The sequence below is a fragment of the Poecilia latipinna genome, unplaced genomic scaffold (assembly GCF_001443285.1).
Source record: "Poecilia latipinna isolate Pla-1442-1.1 unplaced genomic scaffold, P_latipinna-1.0 Scaffold42, whole genome shotgun sequence".
In the NCBI taxonomy this organism is placed as follows: Eukaryota; Metazoa; Chordata; class Actinopteri; order Cyprinodontiformes; family Poeciliidae; genus Poecilia; species Poecilia latipinna.
In genome coordinates this window covers 596,659-621,423 of record NW_015112658.1, presented here as the reverse complement: position 1 = coordinate 621,423, position 24,765 = coordinate 596,659, and the positions used below count along the sequence as shown (strand labels likewise).

The 24,765-nt window shown below is 39.6% G+C and overlaps 1 protein-coding gene and 1 long non-coding RNA gene across 2 annotated transcripts; one reads left to right on the top strand and one right to left on the bottom strand.

Moving 5' to 3' along the window:
• Positions 1-1,566: 1,566 nt before the first annotated feature.
• Positions 1,567-22,502, bottom strand: ern1 (endoplasmic reticulum to nucleus signaling 1). The gene is made up of 22 exons (XM_015048374.1): positions 22,230-22,502; positions 14,940-15,060; positions 12,876-12,909; positions 12,063-12,135; positions 11,788-11,860; positions 10,596-10,718; positions 10,120-10,221; positions 9,764-10,025; positions 9,190-9,268; positions 8,772-8,931; positions 7,906-8,021; positions 7,626-7,808; positions 6,863-7,121; positions 6,692-6,782; positions 6,413-6,602; positions 5,182-5,281; positions 4,898-5,097; positions 4,629-4,776; positions 4,367-4,494; positions 3,798-3,921; positions 3,008-3,075; positions 1,567-2,927 (listed from the first exon to the last, which is right to left on the bottom strand). The coding sequence occupies exons 1-22, from the start codon at positions 22,302-22,304 to the stop codon at positions 2,454-2,456; spliced, it is 3,183 nt and encodes a 1,060-aa protein (XP_014903860.1). The 5' UTR covers positions 22,305-22,502; the 3' UTR covers positions 1,567-2,453.
• Positions 22,503-22,561: 59 nt separating this feature from the next.
• Positions 22,562-23,232, top strand: LOC106957135 (uncharacterized). Its single transcript, XR_001426899.1, has 3 exons — positions 22,562-22,825; positions 23,028-23,058; positions 23,128-23,232. It is a non-coding gene; the product is annotated as an uncharacterized LOC106957135 (long non-coding RNA).
• The last annotated feature ends 1,533 nt before the right edge of the window (positions 23,233-24,765 follow it).

The following is a 24,765-nucleotide window of genomic DNA, read 5'->3' as shown; positions in this document are numbered from 1 at the left end:
CGCCTGCGCAGAGCCTCTGCTGCCTTGAGTTTCGGTTTTGAGGAAACAGGACACAAAACGTCATTGCATAACGGGGCATTTACAGCTCTACTGCATACTGATAGGAACTGTATTGGATCGCCTTAAGATAAAGAAACATGCCTTTAACCGTCCCCTTTTTTTAATGATTTAAGCAATTAGGTAGTGGATTAATATTTTATAGTATTTCATTGGAATTTAATATGATGAACTAATACAAAGTGGAAGGAAAATAATATTTAGTTAACCCAAACAGGTTCCATACAATCCTTAGAAAAATAGCTCAATCAAAATAGATGGAGATCACCTTTGAACAGCAAAGATTGCACAGATTCTAAACTGGATTTAGGTTTGGACTTTGGTTAATTTTATAGCATATTCTTTGACCTAAAGCACTGAATTGAATTTTAGCTCTTGCTGTATGTTTACAGTCATTACTCTAGTGAAAGGTGAACATCTGCCCCAGTTTCAAGACCTTTGCAGATTTTTGTGCATTTCAAAAACAATTCTCATAAGTGCTTATCTGAAAAATAGAGATGAGGACTTAGTGTCTATCATTACTGGCAGAAGAAAAACCCTCACAAGAATTTTGATTGACCACATTAATTAACTTATTCAATATTTTTGCAAGTACCAAAAACTAACAGTCTGGTGAGACTGACATTTTTGGCTAGTGGTTCCATAAGAATACCAAAAAATACCAATATGACTAAAATATATGATTGAGTGCAAATATTTATGCTGTTTAGTGGTACAATTACAAACCTTATATTACTGATGTGCTTAATTTATTAAATTATTTAAAAATTATTTAATTTATTAAAAGAAAAGTATTCCCTCAGCATGATTCTACCAGCACTATGCATCAAAATGGGGATAGAATTTTATTCGACAACGTAGCATTATCTGTTTAGAGAAAAATGTTACAGACTTTAGCTTTAGCACATTCATCCTTGTTTGCTGTGTTCCATATCATGGCTAACATGACTTATGATTTAATCTGACTCAGTGGAAAAGCGGATGGTAATCATTTAGTTTTCAACCAAGCTGAAACCAAAAACACTTGATTGGTAAATTTTTTTATTTACCATTTTATCTAGGCAAGATGAAAAGCAAAAAAGGGCCATATTTTGGTACTTTGTGCAACCTTGTTGAGACACATTCGCCACCATTATACAGGGAGGTACCGTTTATCCAATTTGGTACCAGTCAGAGGAGAAAAAAAAAAAAAAAAGGGCAACAACTCTACTTTAGTCAGTCTTACAAATCTGAATCCAAACAGACACAGCAAAACTTAGCGTGGTTTAGTAGATGTCAACTTCATTTGTTTGTAGTTAAAAACAAAAATCTGCTCTTCCATATGTACATCAGTCTTTCTAGACCCCAATACATAAACATATTTCAGTTTGCCTCTGGTTGTTGAATACTCTATTTATCCCCAATAAATATGAACATTTCTGCCAAATAAATTCAAAACCCTTCTAAAAACCACCATAATTTAAATTCAAAACATACATATAAAATAAAAGAATGATCAAAAGAACATAGTAGACATAATTTATGTATTAAAAAAAGATTGTAAAGGTTAAAAATAGATTTCTAAAATCTTGCAGCAATCCTGTAAGACACAAGATGAACCAACAAGAAAAATACGAGTAGAAAACAATGAAGAATTTAATATGTGCAAGTCATCAACGTCACTGACACTAAAAAAAATAGTCACACATTACCATTTTCTGGATTCACTTTTTAACTCATTCTCAACATCATGATGAGGATTAAATCACTTCCTGGATTCAGATACTTTGGAACAGTCTGAGTCAGCAACACAAATTAGATTCTAGCAGCATTTAGTGAAATCAAGCACATGACGCATAGTCTGTTTAATGAGCAGGACCCATGCAGCACAGTGATGGGTTTATATAGAATAAACCGGTATTTTATATGTATATATATAAAAAGGCACGTGGATCATATTAAGCAATTTATGACCCAAACTTTAAATCTTTCTGTACAAATCTACACATACAGCATCTTCAGCAAATACCCTTACTGAGAAACACATTGCACAAGAAAACTACCCAATTGTTCAACAACATATGCAGACATTTCCCACAACAATGAGCAGAGAGCTTTTAGACACTTTTTTTTTTGCACTGTGTAATAAAATAAAATAAAATTAAAAAGCAATTTCTTTGTGCAGTCCAGCTACAAGAAAATATTCCAACACCTTGTAGGCAGTTAGACGTCTGAGCGGAGACGGAAAAACCTGAATCCAGTCCAGCAGAAGGCACTTTTTGTTTTGTCTGCGGCGCTTGCATGCGACTCCAGGCACTGCAGGCCTGGACCTCACCGCAGCACAGCAGCAAACCCCTGAATGTTCTCCACTGTTTAAGGCAAAGCTCCCTTAGTTCTGGGTCCACTTCAGCTGTGGCTCAGTTCGCACTGGTTTTGTCGTCCAGGATAGCGAGTACCTCCGGCCTGAGAGGAACCGCAGGCCACTGAGAGACATTTTCACTGGGAGGAGTCAGCCCCAGGACTTCTGGGTGAGCCGCGTGAACGGAAAAGTCTGAAGGTACCGGATGTTCTCTGGACGAGGGCAGCGACTGCCCACACTGTGTCAAAGGAGTCGATTCCTGTGTTTGCAACGTAGGTAGTGTTGTATGATCTGGCAGGGGTTGGGTGCATGGCTCGGTGAGTCTTTGCAAACCCTGGCTCTGTGTTTTTTGCAGCTGTTCTGCAGTGGGGTAATAAGGCAGGAAAGGCCTCTCAGGCGCACACGTCCTCATGGCGAGATAAGTGTGCATCAGGAGGTGAGGAAAGCGGGATGTGAAGTACGAGACGAAGTCGTCGGGGATGGAGCCCAGGGTCTCCTGTACCTCGATGGGCAACTCTCGGTAATGATGTTTCTGTTGAGATGAGAGAAATCCTCAAAACTACAGCAGGGAGGGGTGTGATTGTTTTAAATTACGCAACAACTGTGCCTCACCTTGTTTCTCATTGCACGCAGAAGGTCTCTGACTGACCCGCCCTTATAGGAGCGAAACTTCCGCAGATCTACCACAGAGAAAAATCAAACCCATTGAGCTTTTTACAAAATAAATCTATTATGGGGTTAGAATTAGTAAAAAGGCCAGAAATCTCAGAGATTTATGCTTCATTATAAGAGTTTTTTTTTTTTTTTTCCAGTGAGTCATTAATAACTCCATCAAAAACTAAACATTTTTCCTCATAAAAAATGTGTACAACTGATTTCATAACGTGACGTTACTATGGCTACAATGAGTTCAAAAGGACCATCGTCAAGCTGAGTCATTAAAAAGATGAATGTTGATCTATGGCGCCTTAAACGGGAAATACATTTGAAAAGGTCTTACTTTACATTACAAAACCCTGACAAAAAGTACATTTTGTATACGTTTGAGATCATTGGTAAATGATAAACATACAACCCAGTCACTACTATTTTTTGCCGTTTTCATGACTTGAATATAAAATGGTGGTTCTGCAATGTTTAATTAATCAAACCACTTTTCTAAGGTTTTGATCTTCAGTGTGGCACTGCAGACAGAAAGCTGCCTACTTCACAGACTTCTTCTTTCCTGTGACAGGAAACATTCAGCCCCGTCTGCGAGAGCAAATCAAAGAACTACAACACCCAAAATGAAACCGCACCACATATAAGAGATCAAGGTGCCAAACAACACCACACGAAATAAGGCGACTCGTTTAGAAGATGCTTAATTGTGGCTTGCACCGTTTAACCAGCTTCATCATACCTGTCTGCAGTGGCACCGTGATGTGCTCTCTCCAGTCGCCCTTGACAACGGCCCTCCCTCCTCGCTCCAGCTGCCTCACGATTGGTCCGTCCAGCGGCTCCTTTTCTATTCTGTCACTCACATCCTGCCCAAAAGGAAAAAAAAAAAAAAGCATGATTTTAATCAGCAGCAAGAAAATAAGGCTGAATAAAAGCACCTAATGGATCACTGTGTGTTGTGCTCTAATTTGAAACGTTTTTAAAAAATACATAGTGATCCCATAAATACCTCTGGAGACATGTCGATAACAATGAATTGTGAGGAGATTACACATATATATTGGGTTTTGTGTTAGGAAAAAATGTGACTTCTATAAAAACTTGGACTTTTTTTGCTAGCATTAATCATTAAAATACCAAAATATCACTAAGGCAGCTGGTATCGTACTTCGTTTGATCCTGTACATTAACCTGTAAAATAGTACAATCAGTCTATATATGATAAAGAATGTTGCTGCTTCTCTCCACAGAGTGTGCAGGATTGCAGAACCCTAGTTGTGAAGACGCCCAGTGGGTGAAAAGAGCCCAAACCTGGAAGAACTGCAACTCCTTCTCCAGAGTCCAGAAGAAAGGATGTTTGAGAACACTTTCAGCTGAAGGTCTTCTCTGGGGATCCATGCTCAACATCTGTTCTATGAGATCTCTGGCAACAATTTCACCTAGGAAGATAAAAAAAAAAAAAAAACACAAATGTGTTGAGTTAATTATGAAAAGAACAAAAAAAAAATTTTTTTGCCTTTGAGAATTAGCAACAATAACAAACTACTTTACTCCTCTTGGGTGCATTTCTCACCGTGTTTGTCACTTTGCAGATAGTCGAGGCTGTATCCTCCCAGTAAGATGTTTGCCTGCCTCTGTAGAGACTTCCCAAAGGGGTGACTTCCCTGAGAAACCACGTAGTAGAAGACGCAACCGGCAGAGAAGATATCCACCGCGTAGGTCTACAGGGATCACATTAGAAGAGCGACGCCACATAGTTTGAGATGGCTTCACAGGAAAACACTAACATACAATTCTCCTCATGACAACTGTGGCAGATGTGCAACTGCATCCCTGACTCACCGGGTTGTCCTTGAAGTCCTCACTGAGGACCTCTGGAGCAATCCAGCCCTCGGTCCCTGGGACCCCGGACCGTCGACTGAAACTGTGACGTCCCACCGCCAGCTTCTTACACAAGCCGAAGTCGGAGATCATGGCCCGGACTCGGCCATGTGCGTTCGGCATGGATACCAGAATGTTGTGGGGCTTCAGGTCTCTGTGGACTGGAGGGACAGGGAAAATTATGTTTCAACGGCAACCAAGGACATGAAGACAGTGAAAGGATTTTAGGTTTTAGAGACACTTACCTATTTTGAGAGAGTGCAGATGGGCCAATCCGGACATGGTCTGCTGCAGGAGCATGACTGGCTCAAGTCCATGTCTGTTGAAATCCTTTTTCTCCACATACTAGCAAGAGGAAAGGTAACAACGTTGAAAATAGAATTAAAAAAAGCATTCTGTGGAGAAAACGTTATGATGGGAAGTTCTTTCTTCAGGGTAGTGAGATGGTCAGGCTTGGCCTGGATGAGACTTTTAACTGCAGCCCATTAATGTTTAATAGGGCTGAGATCAGGGTCTTTATAACAGTTTAATATTAGCCAACTTTATCCATGGCAAAAGGAATTTTGATGAGATTTGGGGGTAATTGTCCTGCTGGAATGCAGCAGCATTTAGTTTCAACAAACTGACAAAAACCATCACCCTCATATGAACGGAAACTGGCTAACAGATTTAGAAGCGTCCCAGGAATCACCAAAGGTCAAGTTCATCATAAACTGTAAGAACTTTCTACAGTGAAGTGAGTTCAACATTACTATAGACTCAGAGGAGGAAAGAACAACGTTGCAACATATTGTCACATTTTGTGGGTACATTTCAAACCCACAGATTAAGACAAAATCAAAAGACATAAAAAATAAACCAGAGGGAAAAAAACCTATTAAATAAGTGAGAAAGGGAGAGCTCTTTGTATTAGCTTGTTAAAAGTGTGTTAAAAATTAAGATGTATCAGCATCAACCTGTAATGGGATGGTTTTAGGTTCTATTAGCCATTTAATAACATTAATATGTTTGTTCAAATAGTGAGAGGGAGAGTGGACAAACTCATGACCAAGAACAAGTTGGGGGGAAAAAAAAACAATCATTTGTTTTCTCAAATGCATTGGGGACAGATACAAGATTCATGACAGCAAGTTATGTTTCCAGTAGCTTCAGTCTGGTTGGGGTGTAAAATACTAGGGGTCACTGGTCTTACAAATGATAAGCAATAGTGGGGAGTAGCTTGAGGTGGTGTGGGATATTAAACAGGCTTGAGGAAAAGTTTATGTTAGCGCAATTCATATTTGAAAAGAGCATCAAGATTTCCTGAATTTCTCTGAGCATCCTTCGTAATTTGGAGACCAGCGGTGACGGTGAAGCTCTGCCACTGAGCACACTTTTGACAGCACCTTAGGGTTCAGTTGTTGTTCAAGATCAGAAGACTAACTTTATTTAAAAAAAAAAAACAAAAACAAAAAAACATTATGATTGATTATCTACCTCCTGAAGCGTGGCAGCACACAGCTCTATGGCGATGTACTGGAACTGGCGGTCCCGCTCAGTGCAGAAGTAACGGATGACATTTGGATGCTCATCAGACTCTCTGAGCAGCTGAACCTCTCGGTCTGCAAAGCTGAAGCACTCTGGGAGGATTCTCTTCACCGCCACTGGACGGTTGTCAAACTGCCCCCTGTTGGAGAAACAGTGGAAATGTAATACTGTGACGTGGGGGAATATATGAAATTTTACCCAAAAAGCTGCAAAGCCTGATTCCCTTACTTATAAACCATAGTTCCCTCGGCACCATGGCCCAGCACCTGTTTGGGGTGGAAGGTAATGTTGCCGACTCTGACCGTAGAGAAGTCTTCCTCTGACAAAAACACATTTCAAGCAGTGAAAACGAGGCCACAACAAACCAGCTGATGTACAGAAACAGAACTGGAGCCTTACCTCCGTCTTCATGCTCATAAATTGAGCTGCCCACCTCAGACACAGACAAGTTGGAGTGGTTGGAGGCACGGGGCGTGACGTTGGGACTGCTGTGGTCTGAGCAGTCGGAGCGAGTGCGGGCCACGTCCAGGAAGTCGCCGTCGGGAGCCAAACCCACGTCTGCAGGGGAGAAAGGCTGCTGCCGCTGGAGCAGCTCCAGCCGCTCCTCCATCTGTCTCTGGAACTCCTGGTGCTGCAGCTGCTGCTGCTTGTGCACGCTCTGTAGCAAGAAACAACAGAAAACATAAAGGGTGCACCTTTTCCAGCCATTTGAGATCCTATACATACACCTATTATATAAAGCTAATAAACAGTCAGCAGGTACAGCTTCCACAGGTTAATTCTGAGCTATTTCCACACTCAAGCACCTCGTCCTCTTGTTATTTTCTAACTCTGTCCTAAATTGGTTTTGAAACTTTTATATAATTTGTTTAGTCAAATTTAATAAAAGGAACTTCTTTGTCAGCACCCCGTATAACGATGTGTAAAAAGCCTTTAAAAAAAAAAAAAAATATATATATATATATATATATATATTTTTTTATGCAGAAAAATCTTGCTCTTAAAAATACAAAAAAAAATCCAACCATCAATTTGCCAAAACAAAGGTCAATTCATGTAGCCAGAACTCTACAGGGTTTACAGTTATTAGCTACAGCTGTGATAGAAATCCTCTATGATGAGTACATTTGATGCTTTAGAAAAGGTGAGATTTTTTTCTTACCTTGGGGTAGATGATAACAAAAGCCACCCAGCCAGCGAGAAGGAAAGTGGAGAAGATGATGGTGGCCATGTCTTTCAGCATGGAGTCCACAGGGGCCTCCGGGCGCGCCGTGCGGCTGCTGGTCCCTGGTTCCTGGATGGAGGTTGAAGGCTGCCTATCGTCCATGCCGCTGTCATTGACCTTCTGTAGAGAGGAATCAGAAGAGCAGGAAAGATGTTAAAAAGAATAAAAAGAGCATGGAGAGTCAGGATATTTCCAACACATGCGAGATGACCCGGACCTCCTCTCCTTTCTTATCCGTAGTAGGTGGGATGACGTTGCCTTGGTTACGAGGGAAGTTTTCAGGGAATGTTTCCAGGATCTTGGTGTGAGCCTCAGGGGGCGTTTCATGGTGACCTGAAAAGCGATACGGAAAAAAAGCTTCACAAACAAAGAAATTCAAGTCTGAAGTATCCAAAACACCAACAGAAACGGTTTCATTTCAAACCCAACAATGAATTTCTTTTTTTTTTTAAACAGTTTAAGGGAGTGGAGACTCCACCCCTCACCACACTGGGTTATACAGGTGCTGTTAACATTAGAAGAATATTCTTATGAGAATGCGTTCATAAAATAGCCTTTAAGCACACGTTAAACAAAACTTGTTTTCTTCAGCTGCAGTTAATATAAAATAAGAGAAAACAGCTACTTTCCATATTTTAAACACATAGTTATGCTTTAAATTGTCCCATGTTAATAAAAGTAAGCACCATGGATACAGCCAGCAAAATACCACGAAGGCAGCTAAAAAAATGAAAGACAGACTTTTTATTTGAGATTTTAAAAACAGATTAGACAAGCATTGGTACAGGACAAATTATTGCCAAAACATTCCACTTCTGTTCAGGCCAATATTAACAATACAAAAACATTTCTGCAGTTCCATCAGTCACCCAGTAGATGGCAGGCCACATTAAACTGAAAGCACAAACACTTCTAAGTTCTGAGGAAGTGTGTGGTCTTTGGTTAAGAGTGCCGACATCAAAACTTGTTTAGGAAAGTGGATTTTTAAACCATTATAAAATGACATCAAATCTCTTTTTCTTCTCCTAGCTTCAAGATAAGCAACTAAAGATTCTAACAGCTGTGATTTGTTTTGTGCCGCACCTATGAGAAGCAGATAGTTCCTCATAAAGTTGATCCGGTTTCGCTCTCGGAGGCCAGCGTTGAATTTCACACTTGTGCTCGGAGTGATGACACACTCCTTATCCTCCTCTGTCTCCTGGCTATCTGGGCCTTCCAGCAGGGGGAAGGTGCTTCCACGAGGCTAAAGACAAACACACACTTCCTGTTATCAGATGCCTCATGAGCTTCTACAAAAAGAAAGTCTGTAGAAATAGCAGCCTCCTACTTCAAACAATCAAGTCTTCAAGGTTTATCAACTAAGAAACTAAGTAAAAACATTGACAGAAATCAAACTTAATGCAAATATAAAGACTGATTTAAAAAAAAAAAAATCTAAATCATTGCCATGCTGTTGACGTGATCAATGTTGCACTTGATTTAATATGCAGATTGTGCTCACCACCACTGTGACTCCATCATGCACCAGAGATGGTGATGCATACAGGCTAGTGGAGTATTTTCCCACATATAAAGTGGCCCTGAAAAGAACAGAAATAAAAACCGTCAGTTAAACCTGTTATTTCGCAACCAAAAACATTTCGACAAGTTTGACAATAAACTGCGCAGTGACATAGATAAAAATCTTGTCAAGCCAAATGACAAGGCTAAAACAATTCAGAAAAGACCAATGGGTCCTGGTTTTACTTTTCAGCTTTTCCCTCCAGGCTTCTGGAGCTTTATTTCCACAGAAAGAAAGAAAAAAAAGATTTACTTTATTTTGAAAAGAGGCTTCTGGAAGCTCCAATTCCAGCCAAAGATTGGATTTTTTTCAACCAGACATTTTCCTTCCACTTAACCTTCCATTAATTTAATTAATACAAGACTGACTGCCCAGCTTTTTAGCTACATTATTACATAGCTTTATTTATTTATCTCTGAACATATATGTAAAATGGAACTAAATACATAAAAATACAGAAGATAAAATGTAAAAAAAAAAAATCTAAGGCAAATTAAGCAAAAGAATTACTTACATGAATTTATTTTTGGGTTTCTTCTCCTTTGGAAACGGATATTTCCACTGGGTTATCCGTCCGACCTCTCCGGACATGAAAGTGAGGTAGCGCAGTGTTTCCACGGCGACGTTGGTGTGGGGAACTTTGCGAAGACCATCCCGCTGCCAGATGTACATCGCCACCACAGGAGAATTGTAGTTCTGCACCCACTGAACGTCTCCCGTCTCGCTGTCCACGGTCACTACGAGGCCGTCGCCGTTTGAGACAAAATGAGCCATTTCTGTGGAGGGAATAACGAGATGCTATTAGCATGCCCAGTGTACTGGAGAGTTAGGGTTAGGTCAACAACGAGCATGCTCGAGCAGGAATCTTACTGTATTTCATATCATCATCGGGGAGGGTGGAGGCATAGTCAGAATAGGTGGCATTCCAGCGCAGCTCTCTGTTCTTTGTGTCGTACATGGTGATGGTGTACTCTAACAAAGACAGAAACATGCATGGCTACGTAAGCAGCACACACTGCAGGGCTTCAGTGTCAGTTTTATTGTAAGACTGCAAAGCTGAATGGTGTGAAATTTCCTTAACGATGGCCAACAAAAAGCTAATGTGAGCTTTGAACTTCCAAACACTCCTAGCCCCTTAAAATTTAAGGAGCTAATTATTGGAGAGGTAGTTGTCTTGTTTGGAAGTTAAATAAATTGGCTGCACTAATGAGAAATGACTATATAAACAGTCTCGAAAAAATAAATAAATAAATGAAGGCTTCTGGTAAACTAGATTAAATCTTGAATGTCATAGATTCTGGTTAGAATAAAAAAAACTAAAGCAGCTGAGCTGGTTTTGTTTTTACCCGTTCGTCCCAGATATAGAAGGGATGAAGACGGACAGAGCATTTCAGCGAAGGACGACGTCAACGTCTGCTGTTTTTCACCTGTTAGCAAATCCACCACATACCACAAGTCCTGCTTTTTACCTGCAGGAGAGCACATAGACAAACACACACAGGAAACTGATTAGTTAGGCGATTTCAGCTTTGAAACTGCACCTGGCGATAGCAGTCTCGCAAAACATTTTGTGGCGTTACAAACTTCAATGTACTTTGTTGGGATTTTATGCGGTCCCTCAATTTAATCTCAGTATAAATGCAGGTATTATTTGAAGGCTTGTTAGAGAACAAAGAGCATCCTGGAGACCAAAGATCACAGCAGGGAGGTCAGGGAGAAGTTTAAAGCTGGGTTAGAAAACTAAAACGGAAGCTGGTGAAAGCTGATAAGATGGGTGTCAATATATAAAAAAGGAAACACTGGAAATAAAACCTGTTGCTGGCTGCAAAATACTTAAGGTGGTGAAGCCTTCCATCCAATGTGACTGAGTTTAATCAATTTTGCAAAGAAAAATAGGTAAAAATGTCCCAACAGGCAGAGACGTGCCCAAAACAGCATGCCTTTTAAAATACTGCTGATCCTCAACAAAACGCATTGAGGTTTGTGGTTCTAATGCATTAAAATGTGAAATTGCTCCACTTGCGAAAAACCCCCATTTATAACGCTTTCCTGCCCACAGAACCGTTAATCTGATTAAATGAGGCACTTTTTACCAGTTATTCAAAATAACCTGCGACTGTTAAACCTGAGTTTTATCACTCCGTAGTGGCATAGATAGTCCCTCAAAGTTTTGCATTTACACTTCATAGAGTATTTTCACAAAATGTGAAGCCACATACATGAAAAGTAGTTGTATATTAAAGTATTCAACCAGCAAAAGTTTGCATCTATATAATTAAATGCCTGACTGATGATGATGATAGTAAGGAGGCAAATGTGACTAGCTTTTGTTCAAACGATGGTAGATCAAAGTTCCTGCGTTAACACTTAAAAATTCAAAAGAGCCGAGGCTGTAGATTTAGTGGAACCAGAAGACGACGCGTTATATTCTGCTGAAACCAGATAACACCCAGTCCTTTATTGAAGGTGAGGAACACAGGTGGAATCTACAAACGTGTATGCGTACGCCGTGACCAGAAATTTATGAATGGGTCTTACCCATGTAGAGGATTCCATCAGAGCTGCGACACGGTGAGGCTTGCACCAGCTCGGGGATGGTGAAAGGCAATTTCTGTTACAACAAAAAGCCTCAGATAAACCTTGTGGTTTTCAGGGTCAACAACAAAATATAGCACCATGTAGTATTGAAGCGCTACAGCTGCAAACTCATAATGAGAAAGCATGACTATTTTTCTACCGAACAAGGAACTGAGCGGTGGTTCATACCAAAGACGGAAGATTAAAATGCTTCGATAAAACGCATTTCCTTTTACCGTGAGGCCTTCGTTGTTCTTTCCACCCAGAGAGTACAGGCTGCCGTCGTTGGGGTCCGGCAGAAACGCTGGTCTGGTGAGAAAAACAAAGGCAACAAAGTTAATTGTAAAGCAGCAGGTCGAGCTCAGCATGTCACAATACTCATTAGAATATACTGTCTTTTGCTACATAGAGATAAGATACAGTAGAACACAGTGTCTTGAAAAAAGTATTCTTAAAAAATTTTAACTTTTATCACATTTTGCCACTTTACAGCCATAAATGTGACAGCACAACATGAACTGGAACAACCAGAGATTTTGTGTTATTTTATAGCACCAATAACCATCTAAAAAGTTGAAGGACTTAACCTCAGTCAGCTCAGACTAGCAGCATCTGCAAACATCAATTTTCAAGTCTCGCAGCTTTGGCTGCATGCTCAGATTGGTTGTCCTGAAAAGCAACCTCCACCACAGTCTGAAGTCTTTTTCAGTTGTAGTGGTTTGTTTTCCCCAAGGATTTTTCTACATGTTTCACTGTGGGGATGGAAGCTTAAACCAAACCGCTGAGGCCTTCACAGAACACCCAGATTTATTCTGAAGTTAAATTACCTCCATGTTAATTAGATGGCTTTTAGAAACAATTGGCTGCACTGGAATTTATTTATTCACAATCTAAATGCGGGCTATATTAAAAAAAAACAAAAAAACATTTTGTATCTTATGTGACAAACTTTGGGAAAGGCCAGTATGTTTAAGGGGTGTGAACACTTTTGCAAAAAACACTCATGTATCCAACAAAAGAAAAAAAAAAAAGATAACTTGGATACGTACTCTGCTACATGTGTCGGGACCTGAAGAACTGGATCTGTGAGGACACAAAGACGATAGTCAGGACTGACAGGAATATCATCCAGCAGACGAAAACATGGCCAGCGGCCGTTGAGTAAGGAGACGTCAGACTGCAGAGGACACAAAGTCCAAATGGACATGCAAGACCCAGTGGCAAACATGAAGGGCAAACAGATAAGCTTTCTGTGAGTAAATCAGGCATGACACACCAGCAGAGAGAACAAGAATAATCATTCAATGTGATCGCAACATCAAAAAGCCCAATCCAACTGACCTACCCCAGTATAAATGGAATACAATCTTGCTAAAAGTTGTCTTCAACAAAAAAAAAAAAAAAAGATAATAATCTTATTGGGAGAAGCCTACATAAGATTTCCTCCATCTTTCAATGGGGTTACCAAACCAGTCGAACCCCAAACCTGAAGCGTCTGTTGCAAAAAAAGACAAACAAACAAGTCCCACCAGTGTGAACAAGCTGGGTGTGGAGCAGGTGGAGCTGGAAGGTGTCCACAATGGCACGGGGTTAGGTGTGAGATAATCCAACGATGGTAAATAACCGTTTTATTCAGTAAACATTAGTCTTCAGCAAATGTTTATTGGGGGTTAAGTCTGACTGGCTGAAATATAAATACATGTCTGCAAAGAGAGAAGCGAGCAGCATTATGACAGGTTTGATAATAAACTGCACTGTTCAGTATTGACAAAGGTGGAAGATTTCTGCTTCCCTCTCATCGTTTCCTGACTGAAATGCGGCAGGTGTGTGCAAAGCCTGGTGAAATTTATATTCAGTAGCTGTTCCAGGAAAACAGATGATGCGGAGGAGGCAGCCTCTGCCTCATCATGGCAGATTTGGATATTGAGTAGAGCCAGGAGGGATTAACAAGCATGAACTAAATTTGTTTTTACCTAAAAAAAAAAAAAGTAAAACAAAACAAAAGTCAAGCCTAAAGTAAGTCCACAAAAACAGAAGAATACACACTTAAAATTGTGAGTTTATAACAAGAATATAAGAAAAACACCCCTAAAATCGTTCTTCTGCTAGATTTCCCAAGCCTCATTATCTAATGCGATTCCAGAGCATACGGAGCCTTGCGATGGTAACCATGGTGTGGGCCATGAGTGCAGGTGACACTACCGTAAAGTTCCTGATCCTGGCCCACTCAGACCTTGATTAGAGGCATTTCCCCTTTTCTCCGTTAATAATTACCCGCATCTCATGGCCAAGAGAACCTGAATGAACAGCTTCTTCTAGACTTGACCACACAATAAAAATAGGATTACTAAATCTAGGAACAAAGGCAGTATAGGCAGTAAAAAAAAATTAAGAGACCACTTAAAATGATCAGCTTCTCTGATTTTACTTTTAGATATGTGTTTGAGTAAAATGAACATTGCTATTTTATTCTATGAGTTACAGACAGCCCATCTCCAAAATTCAAAGCAAACATTTTATACTTATTTGCAGAAAATGAGAGATGGTCACAATAACAAAAAAGCTGCAGCGCTTTCAGACCTCAAATAATGCAAAGAAAACAAGTTCATATTCATTTAGAGACAACAATGCTAATATTTTTACTCAGGAAGAGTTCAGAAATCAACATTTGGTAGAATAACCGTGAGGTCTCTTAATTTTATTTTTTTTCAGGGTTGTAAATACGTTTTTAAAGAAATACAACTGATTTGACACATAGCGACAAGCTCTCTTTTTAGATTCCAGGTGTATGAAGCATTACAAAATCCTAATTACCCTGGCTAGACCAGATGATCCAGGGAGTGATGCTAATTCGATTGCATAAAAATGTTCAGGTGTGGACATGCTGTAAGGACAATTCACACTAGCAAAATACAATAAAATGTTGCCTACAATTTGATCAATTTGTTGCTTTACTCCAGTGAAAGCTGCATCCCAACAAAGCAAAACAAGGATTCCACTGTTTTCAACCAGGCATCAGGGCAACAATCGTACTTTGTGTTTGAAATGCGGTATGAATAACGAGGAGAAGAGCATACAAACACTTTAACTTGACACCAGCCGTCTCCTCTTACCTTCTTTCAGAGTCCACTTGATAGAGCCAGACTTTTTGCTAACAGCATGCAGGTTTCCATCCAGGGTGGACACAAAGAGCAGGCTTTCAGGAAGGGCAACCGTGCTGGCGCTGCAAAATCCCTACAAAAACAGAAAACAGCTCAAATAAATGATCATCATGCAACACTGACAGGATGTCCTTAACCAGTAGATGTGTTTATGCATGCATCCTGCCGTTTAAACCCCCAGGTTAGGTTAGAACATGTGCGCCTGCATTCGGGGCAGTGGATAAGTCTGTAATTGCTCGACTATTATTACTCAGCTTCACACATAGCAAACAGTATAAAAATGTTGAAATAATCATGTAATGATATGAAGACATCTGGATCAGGATAACAGACTTGTGTTAGATGGTCTACAGAGCTGCTGTATGGCTTAAAGCACAAACCAGAGCAAAGGGTGGCAAATTCAACATGATGAACTAATTTGACCTCTATTCACATGTTGTGTACTTCAATCTTGGACTTGAGATTCTGAATAATCTACTCACAAAAATAAGCATTTATTGTATACAATATTAAACCTTATTATCATTCTCCTTTTTACAGAGTAATTTTAGTTGTAGAACAAGCTGATATTAGTTGGTCAATCAGGCAGACTGCCAGCATGGGTGGAGACCGTTTAACGGACAGGCCCCTATTAGCTTTCCAACTGTAGTTAAAAACAATGTCACCTTAGTAAGAGTTAGCTGCGGGGCTCCTTTAGTTTCCATGTTTGTGCGTTTATCACTACTGCAAAAATAAGCAGCAGGACGTGGCAATGTACAAAAGGGGTAGTGCTCCATATAGCCTCCGAAAACTTTATTCACTCTCGAACTTTCTCTAGTTCCTTTTAAAAGCACTTTAATAGGGGGCCTATTCTCGAACAAATGTCTGTGGGCTCAGTTCTGCCTATTTTTAGCTCCTTTTCACAATTAGCCGTTTTAAGGCTCTTTCACTTTAAATCAAAATGAGTTGCTGCTGGCCACCCCTCCCAAGTCTATGTTTACACCTGTACTCTTCCTGTGTTCCAGTTATACTCGGAACTGGAATATTCTGACTTCCCAGTTAGAAGAATCAACTGGAATGCCCTCTGACGTTGGATTTCCAGCTGACAAAAAGGAGCAGCTCTCAAAGCCGAGTTTCCCAGCCGCCTTGTAAGGTCGACTTCGTGTTTCAAGTTGTCCTTCTCGCATCTACAGTGGCAAGATGTGGAGGAAACATGTTTATTTCACAAGATACGCATGCAAGAGTGTGTCTAAAATTAATGATACATGTGCAACCTGCAACTCCAAAATGAACTCATTAAAAGTGTTTTTTGCTTATGGAAAGAAAAGCTTACAATGATACAAATGTACACCAAACAATTTTAATGGGTGTTGCCATGTTGAAATTTCAGCCTGTCAACTAGAACGCCGTTACCTCGGGTCCGACATCAAACCCAGCTCCAAGTTACAACTTCCAAGGTAACTAGAAGGCAGCACTAGTACATGTGAAAATGGCTGCAAACAGATACACAATGATACAATGGTACATCTTTGACCCTGAAGCAAACTGAAGTGGAGCTTCCTGCACAACCATCAAGGATGCAGTAACAGTAAGTTATCAACAAAACACTTGTCTTTTCCAGCGGCCATTGCACAGTGCATACAGCAGTAAAACCAACTGACCAGACTTGCTGGGGTTCCACCTGGGCTGGGCTCAGCTTGGGTTGCTAGGTAACAAAGCAGCACTCGCCGATTGTGACTTAATAATCAGGAAATTTTACAGACACCAAAAAACAAACTTATTGCCAGCAAATGATTAGGTGTGTTTTTTTTTTGTTTGTTTTTATAGCACTTTGACTGTTTCTAGAAGCCATAGAGACCCATATAGGAATTTGTACAAAAAGTGAATTTTGCACAATATGTCCCCTTATATAATATAAGAACAAAAATGTTTGCGTTTTGATTTTGACTTCTCTGTCACAGGAAATCTAAGCAGTGGAAGCTGTGCTCATTTGCCCGTTAAACCACAGCAATATCGATAAAAGGCATTACCTATAAAGAGCTCCCTGGAGAACTGAAAATAGCTTCCTCAGAGAAATTACCTAGACTAAGGAAAGTATGCTTTTACATCCATTTATTGGTCCCAGAACATGTAGTGCCCCCAAACCGGGCTAGTTCCACAACTTCTAAAGCAGCTAGATTTTCAGAACGGCGAGAATCATGTAATGCACCACTGCATCCCTGGAGCTAGAAGACATGCAGTGTTTGGTTTGACAGAGTGCAAGGTTTCTAACACATTGCGTCTCCAGCTTTACTGTTCAAACATGCTATAATGGTATAGATGGCTGGTAAAGCCTTACAGGGTTAAAAGTTGCATTCCTTCCTTCCAGTAGATCTTGTAAAGTTGGTTTTGCCTTTTGAAATATATCTAAGGACTTTGTCAAAGGAGCTCTTCAAGTTTAGCACACACAGCTGAATAGTGGGCCAGCAGCCCAGATGGGCACTCCTCTCTCCAAACCCTTCAACGCCTACTCGCATACAAGGGACACTGGAGCGCACATGGCACCAGGGGCAGGGTCTGCCTCAGATGGAGCACTATCTGGACCAAATAGACCACCACTGAGAGTCACAGAAAGGGGTCTAATCTAAGCATGTGAGATTGTTGAATGATAACTTGGATTAAAAACATCAGTCTATTCCAGGGGTGGCCAAGTCCAGTCCTCGAGAGCCACCATCCTGCAAGTTTCAGATGCATCCCTGCTTCAACACACCTGAATCAAATGACTGGCTCGTTATCAGGCCTCTGTAGAGCTGATCCCGGTCTGTTGGAGTAAGGATACTTCTAAAACTTGCAGGATGGTGGCTCTCGAGGACTGGACTTGGCCACCCCCGGTCTATTCAGTAGCAGTCCTTATCACAACTGTGATTGTTCACTTCTTCGAAGAGAAGCACAATTACAAACAGGCAGATGGTATCTGGCTAATTAGTCAGGTTATCTGCTCAGGTAGCCCTGCAGTCAGCTACAGGCATTTTGCTATGCCATCATTAGTTTTTAAAACTAATATAATAAAATGACGTGGTTCTCTTTTAGTTTTCAAACAATGACTGCCCGTGATTCTGGAAACATTTTCAAGCAGCTGAATTCGTCTTTCTTAGGGTGTTTCTACTCCACACACCTGTTAGTCCTGCAGAGTTGGCTCTATTGAGAACCAAAATTGCAACATTGGTAACATTTTCAGATAGTTCAGTTCACTTTCACAATGCACTGCGTCAAACTAACCAAAATCTGTTCCCCCATCGTCACCTGTTGTGGCGCTGCACCAAGAACCAATGAAGGAAACCACACAAAATCCTGTGAAGAAGAAACTGAGCACAGGTGTGAATTCACACAATCGAAAACAACCAGAGTTTGATTAAAGTGGACTAAACTGGGCTGGTGTGAATGCATTCTTACAAGCAAGGTTGAAATGCAGGAGTCTTCTTTCAGCCAGCTGACTAGCAGTGTGCAGCTTTCTCCTGCATCTTATTAAGACATAGGAACAATATGCTGAGAAATGTTGTGGTTTCGTAAGTGCATCTTTTTAAAGTCAGGAGTTTAAGAAACACAATCTGCTTACCAAACCACTAATATTCAATAAAGTCAATCAGATCAGCCTTTCGATATTTTAAGATGTATTTTTAGAATTCTGGAAAATATAAAAAAATTGAAAAAATAAAAAATGTTTTTTAAAATAACAGAACCAGCAGGATTTCCATCCATCAGCCTTTAATGCACGTGCGATCAAGAACACGTGGAACTACTACTGCAGTTTGTCTCCACCTTTGGTGACATGGCCTACCATTCCTCTGTAAACAGCGTCAGTGACTGACCAGTGGCAGACACCCTATAAAAGCCGTTTCACAATAACCTGTGTACTCTGGTTATTCATCACACTGTTCTGAAACTTCTAGCACCAAAAAGAACAGAAACTAAGACAAAAAAACAAAAAACAAATGAAGGTTTCAGAACATCTGCAGAGAGAAAAGACATCGTTCGACACTGGCCCCAAGTTCTCTCCCTGTGGTCTCATCCATCCTTTATGAGCATGCGTGTCAATAATATGCACCTGCAACTGTTCCCACTGGGCCTCAACCTCACAAGGCACCGTACAAGCGTGCTGGGAAGAGTCATAACTAATCTGTTCTCGCCCCCCTCATAACCCCCAGCAGCTCTCTTGGTTTCACAAACAAATGAGTTCCCAAACATCTGCTGGCTCTCTAGGTTTGCATGGACACCAACATTCAGCAGCTGATGCATATGTTGAAGTGTTGCGCTTCAGGGACATCTGCTTCACAGTTTCTCTGCTCAGAATGGATGTGATTTACAAAGGCTCGATTAAAGCAACGGTTAGAATAATGCACACCCTTCCATTTCCTCATTCTGTGTGTTACACAGAAATAGCATTGCAAAATAAGGGTTGCATAATACTGCAGAACTGGGTACCAAAAAAACTCTTCACTCTTGTTCCTGAATCTAAATTTTCAACCTTTTTTTTTTTTTAAAGTGAGGTCAGCTTCAAAAGGGACTTCAATGCTTGTGTTATCACCGGCAGCGGTCAGCGGAGGGTCACCGCGCCTCGCAGCCTGCTGCTTGGCAAACCAAGCCAAACACAGAGCCGCTCAGAACTGTTGGCTTTCCCTTCAAGTTTCAACAAACATTTTAGAAGAGCATGAAAAAAAAAAAAAAACAAAGCCTTGTGGTCGAAGTATGAAACGGCAACAACAAAAACCATCAGGGTAAAAAGTGAATTTCTTGTCGAAGCAAACACCTTGTCTGCTGCCATCAGCAATTTCTGCAGCTTGCCCGAGTGCAGAACAAACCAACACAGGAACCAAGAAAAAAAAAAAAAGATAGTAATTTCACACATCTGTGTATGTGTCATGGGAAGTGCGTACTGGCAACAGCTTCAACTAATCAACAAATATATCAAATCATACATCCTTTTTCTGTAAAGAACACCATAACCAATGCTTAAGAGCAGTATCAGATATTTATTCCTAAACATCTTAACAGCAACAATTAAAAGGAATTAAGATGCTATAATATTTCTAAAATGACAAGTCACATCTTTACAGAGAACCTTTGGGGTTTTGCTACAAAGAAAGCAATACCACGTGCTGGCAGACTGAGATAAAGCACAGCCACTTCCATTATATCTACTTTTTCTTTAGATTTAGCAATTCAAAATCTGTTTGCACTGAACAGAAAGTGTGTAAAATTGACCTCTGTGTAGTTTCAAGCAATTATAAACTTATTACGTTTATGATGCCTGTCAACCATTAAATTAAGTTTATGTAAGTATAAAGCACAAAGGAGGACCTTAAAGTTATTAATAACAATCAGTCGCTGATGTGTCATGCTTTTAAAGGAGGAAATGTGTCAACTGTGGCAGAAAATACTGTCAAAAAGAGCTTTTCTTCTCTAGAAATCCCATGAAGTTTCTCTCAGAATATATAGTTGGACTATCATTTGTCACCCACACTACACCTGCATACGCTAATAGGCTAAGAGAAGAACCCGAGACATGACAAGGGATTATAAAGCCACTTTAATCTGCTTCTTAGCTGAGCTGGTTTACTCATGTAGCAGTGAAGGGTCCCTGCCTCGGGGCTTTTAAGGTTTTGGCTCGTTTTGAACATGTTAATTACTTTTTGATCAAGATTAAAGCCAAGACAGCAGATTATCGATGCTTTATACCAACCATCAAAAACCAAGGAGTTAATGTACTTCACAGAGCGTATACCCAATATGATATTACTTCGATTTGCATGAACTTATAGATGTTTTTTTTGTAAATGGGTACAGGCCCATTGTCTGTTGTTATGGATTAAGTCCTCGTAAACAGAAGGTATACATACCATCAAGGTTTCAAAGTATGAATGACCAGGCCTTTACAGGGTTGTAAATGATTTAAATCCAACCTCAAGTGTACACAACTACATACCACAGATTCCACTTAGTCATTATTTATTGAACACTCAAAATAGGGCACATGTTATGTACATTTAAAAAAGCTTAAATGCCTGGAAAAAAACAATGGATTAGGGTTAGTGCAATGCCCTAATATAATTGAAAATTATTTAATTAGGGGGAGAAGGGGATTTTAAAACTGCATGATTATACTTTTAAGAGCTGCACTGTTTGGGTTTTTTATGGCTGGCATCAATTTTTAATTGACTTTAATTAGGGACTTCGGATCCTTTAACTATACCTTAATATAGACAGCAAAATTTACTTGAAAATTTTAACTTTCTGGTGTAATAGCACCATATTAAAGTTTCCCCATGAAGTCACCATGTGCTTCTTTTGCAACGAGCATCCCTCACAAACACCAAAACATCCTTCAGGAGTACAACTGTGACTTGTGCACATGCATCAAGTTGTTGAATCCATTTTTGAGATAAGCAAGCCTTTGAAACATCATACTGACATCAGTACATAATTATTGTTGTAATAAGACTCAAAATTACCTAAAATTTTCTTAGTCCTAATCAGCAAATGGGCTTTACTGGATTTAAAAGTAGGGGATAAACTTTTGATATCCACTGTTTGTGTCAGTTGAGGGTTATTGTGTCCAGTAATATTGAAACTACAGTCAAAAATCTTTAAACAAAACCTTGCATCTGTTATCAATAAGGAACCTATCAAAAGTTCTAACCATGACTGTGTAATTTTACTATATCACATGGTGTTGGGCTGTCAAGTTTCAAGATTTTACTATCTAAGCTGAACTGAGTTTCTTGTTGATCACTAAAAAGAAACACTATGATGTATTAAAGGGTAGGTTGGGTGATGATGGATGGAAAAATTGAGATCGTGACGAGACACAACTGCATATGTTTCTAATATCACGCAGACTTAACTAAATGAAGTACAATGCAGTATTAGTGAGTGGTAAAAAAAAAAGTGATGTGTTACAGATGTGAAATTGTACAGATATAAGGACAAATGGTTTCCCGTAATTTCCTGAAACTCGACAGATGTTTAAATGCGTCAGATGAGTTGATTTTAGACCCCATAACTTGTCAAATGAATAGTTTAGCAAGCTAGCTAACGTTCGTATTTAGCTAACCGCTGTCAACACGCAGCATATGGACTGAATTTTAGCTTCATTGAAGTACAAACATTTTTATTAAAACGTCCCAAAGTACAAAATAATAATCCCACTATAAATTATACTTGTTGTTTAGTCGACAATAATAACCTCGTCCCGTCTAAGTTAGTTTATCCAGCTAGCTTTCTTACCTTTTGGGGACCAGCGTAGAAAAACAAGGCTAAAATGCAGCACAGTAGAGCCCGTTTTCGCACTGGCCAGTCCATGTTAGCATTGGGTCTCAAACCGGGACAGACTGACTGGGTGGTCCGGGGCGGCTGGTCGCTACATAGAAAATTATTTTCTGACTTCCACAGACAGATGGGTCGAAATGTTTGCTACAGCGTTGGTAGAGATGCTTCTTCCTGAAATTACCACTGCGGAGGTTGGACTTTTGGATTCATATCCACAGGAGTGGAGGAGGGGGAACGCTACAGGCCTCTCAGCCAATGAAAACACGCCTCCACACACCGGATGTGCTATAAAAATCAGCATTTACATCCGGAGCCATTTTATTCCGCAAGAGCACGCGCTGTGATTGTCTTGGACTCTTTTAGCTGAACCCTAAATTTTGTAATAACTGAACTTAAATATGTCTCTTCAGCTACTTGCATTCATTTTGGGTATTAAAACTGATGTAACGTGAATTCAAGCTTGAACAAATTACATGTAGGCACTTTGTGCATGTAGCACTTTGAGCACGAGCAGCTCACGTGGCAGCAGCGTGGGCAGGCCGTGAAACACGAAGGTAAGATTTATCTGCACGCTTTTTAGGTGTTTTCACAAAACGGGGAAAATTACAGTTCATATCACGAGTGATGATACTTTGCGTGTTAGACTTCTGATATAATAATGAAGTCAATCTTTAACATCTGACATGGTTCTACTAAGAAAAGGTTGTATTCCATCCCGATAACTAAAAACACTGAAGAATATGTGTATTATTTCAGGAGCTGAACCGCAGATTACCAGAATAACATGGTAAGTTTATAACGCATGAATCATAATTGCCAGAGGTGACTTCAGTGTTGACTTTTATTTTTCTTACAGGTTGGGGCTCATCAAATGGAAGGTGACTATGAACTGAAGCAAGTTTCCAGTGTTGTACATAACTTAACTATGCATGTTCATAATAAAGAAAAACATTCCCATTTACCTTTGTCTGAATTTGATTTCTTTAAACCAATTTTTGCACTTTTTTAACTGGAATGGCCCCTTCCTTAGCCACTCCCAGTAGTGAAAATAAGTGCTACATTAAATCTTGTCATAACTGGGGTTTCTTGGCATTTTCTACCAAGATGCTCTTTTAAAGCAAGACACAAATGTAAACGTTGCATAATCTTTACAAATGGAGAAAATTCTGTTTGATTCGATAGTCGTGAATCTTGTTTTGTGGTACAACATTTGGACTCAGGTCCCAGAGTAAGAAACTTACTACATAAAAAAAAATAAAGTAATTATGTGAATAAAATAAAGTGACTTATTAAATGGCATTTACAATTAAGAACCTTTAATTGCCACTGCAATCAACACCAGTAAATGAAGCTCACTGGCAGAAATAAATCATTTCTTACCCAGACAGTGAGTTTTAGATCTGTAATTTTTCTCCTATACCAATTAAGCTTAAATAAAAATTTGCTGATAAAAATTAGGTCCAATCTTTATCAGTTTTTAGAATTGGAGACGGTCCATGTCTAAATTTGATTGGCAACCATAAACATGCCAAAGTTATGGTGTTGTGAGACAGTACAGTTCCAGTTATTAAGAAGCTTCTGGTATAATGGTGCAAGATATCTGACTAATATTCCCAGAATAACATCATGTAATATTACACAAACATTTTAGTATTTTTTTATAACTATTAATTTGTGAAATTTATAAAATTATGTCTGATAGCAAAATTATTTTTATTTGGAAGAAAAAGTCATTAAAATACTTTTAGAAACATGTGACACAAAATGTAATTGTTTCGTGTTGACAATGTAAGGCTGCTGAACCAGTATATCTCAATAAACCAAACCACACATTTGATATTTTGCTGAATCGCAAGATGTCACATGTGTTTGGATGCCTTGCTCCCCAAACATGGGTGTACATCTTGAATCGTATTTCATTTATTCCCCAAAATCAAAACCTTTTTTTTCCAAATTGTTTTTATTGATCCACAATAAACAGAACAGTAACATTTCTGCAATATCACAGAACAAAATAGCCTGATATCTTGGTCAATGTGCAAATGAACCGCAAAGAAAGGTGAAAAACAACAGGCATGTCTTAACAAAAATGGCACAATAACAGTTCATTAACTGATGAGAGAAATGAGGTGGCTCACTATGAAGGAATGTTTGATTATCTCAAAGGCACTTTCTGCCTCATATACTAGCCAACACACACCTATTTGAACATAAAAATACATAAAGTCACCTCTGAAGCAGACAGGAAAAGTTCCAGGGGTTTCTAGATTATTGGTGTTGCTGCTCTTTAAAGACAACAGAACACCAAATAAATGAAAACGAAACGGCATTCTTTAGCTGTATGACCGCAGACGACACTAAATAATATGGCTGATATCCAGAATGCTGTTTATTTCAATAAAACTAGATTTATTACACCTAAAACTTCCAGCTCTGTGGTGCTGCTTGAGGTTTCCGTATCCTGTTGTACAGAAAGAGTCTCGCTCTGTGATTC

Bases quoted from the DNA above. Each gene is read 5' to 3' on its own strand.
- ern1 (XM_015048374.1), bottom strand. From the start codon at position 22,304: ATGGACTGGCCAGTGCGAAAACGGGCTCTACTGTGCTGCATTTTAGCC. The intron at 8,022-8,771 runs GTGCGGCACAAA...ATCGCTTTTCAG, and splicing joins GAACTATCTGCTTCTCATAG to GTCACCATGAAACGCCCCCT. The intron at 7,122-7,625 runs GTAAGAAAAAAA...TTCTTGCTACAG, and splicing joins TTGTTATCATCTACCCCAAG to AGCGTGCACAAGCAGCAGCA.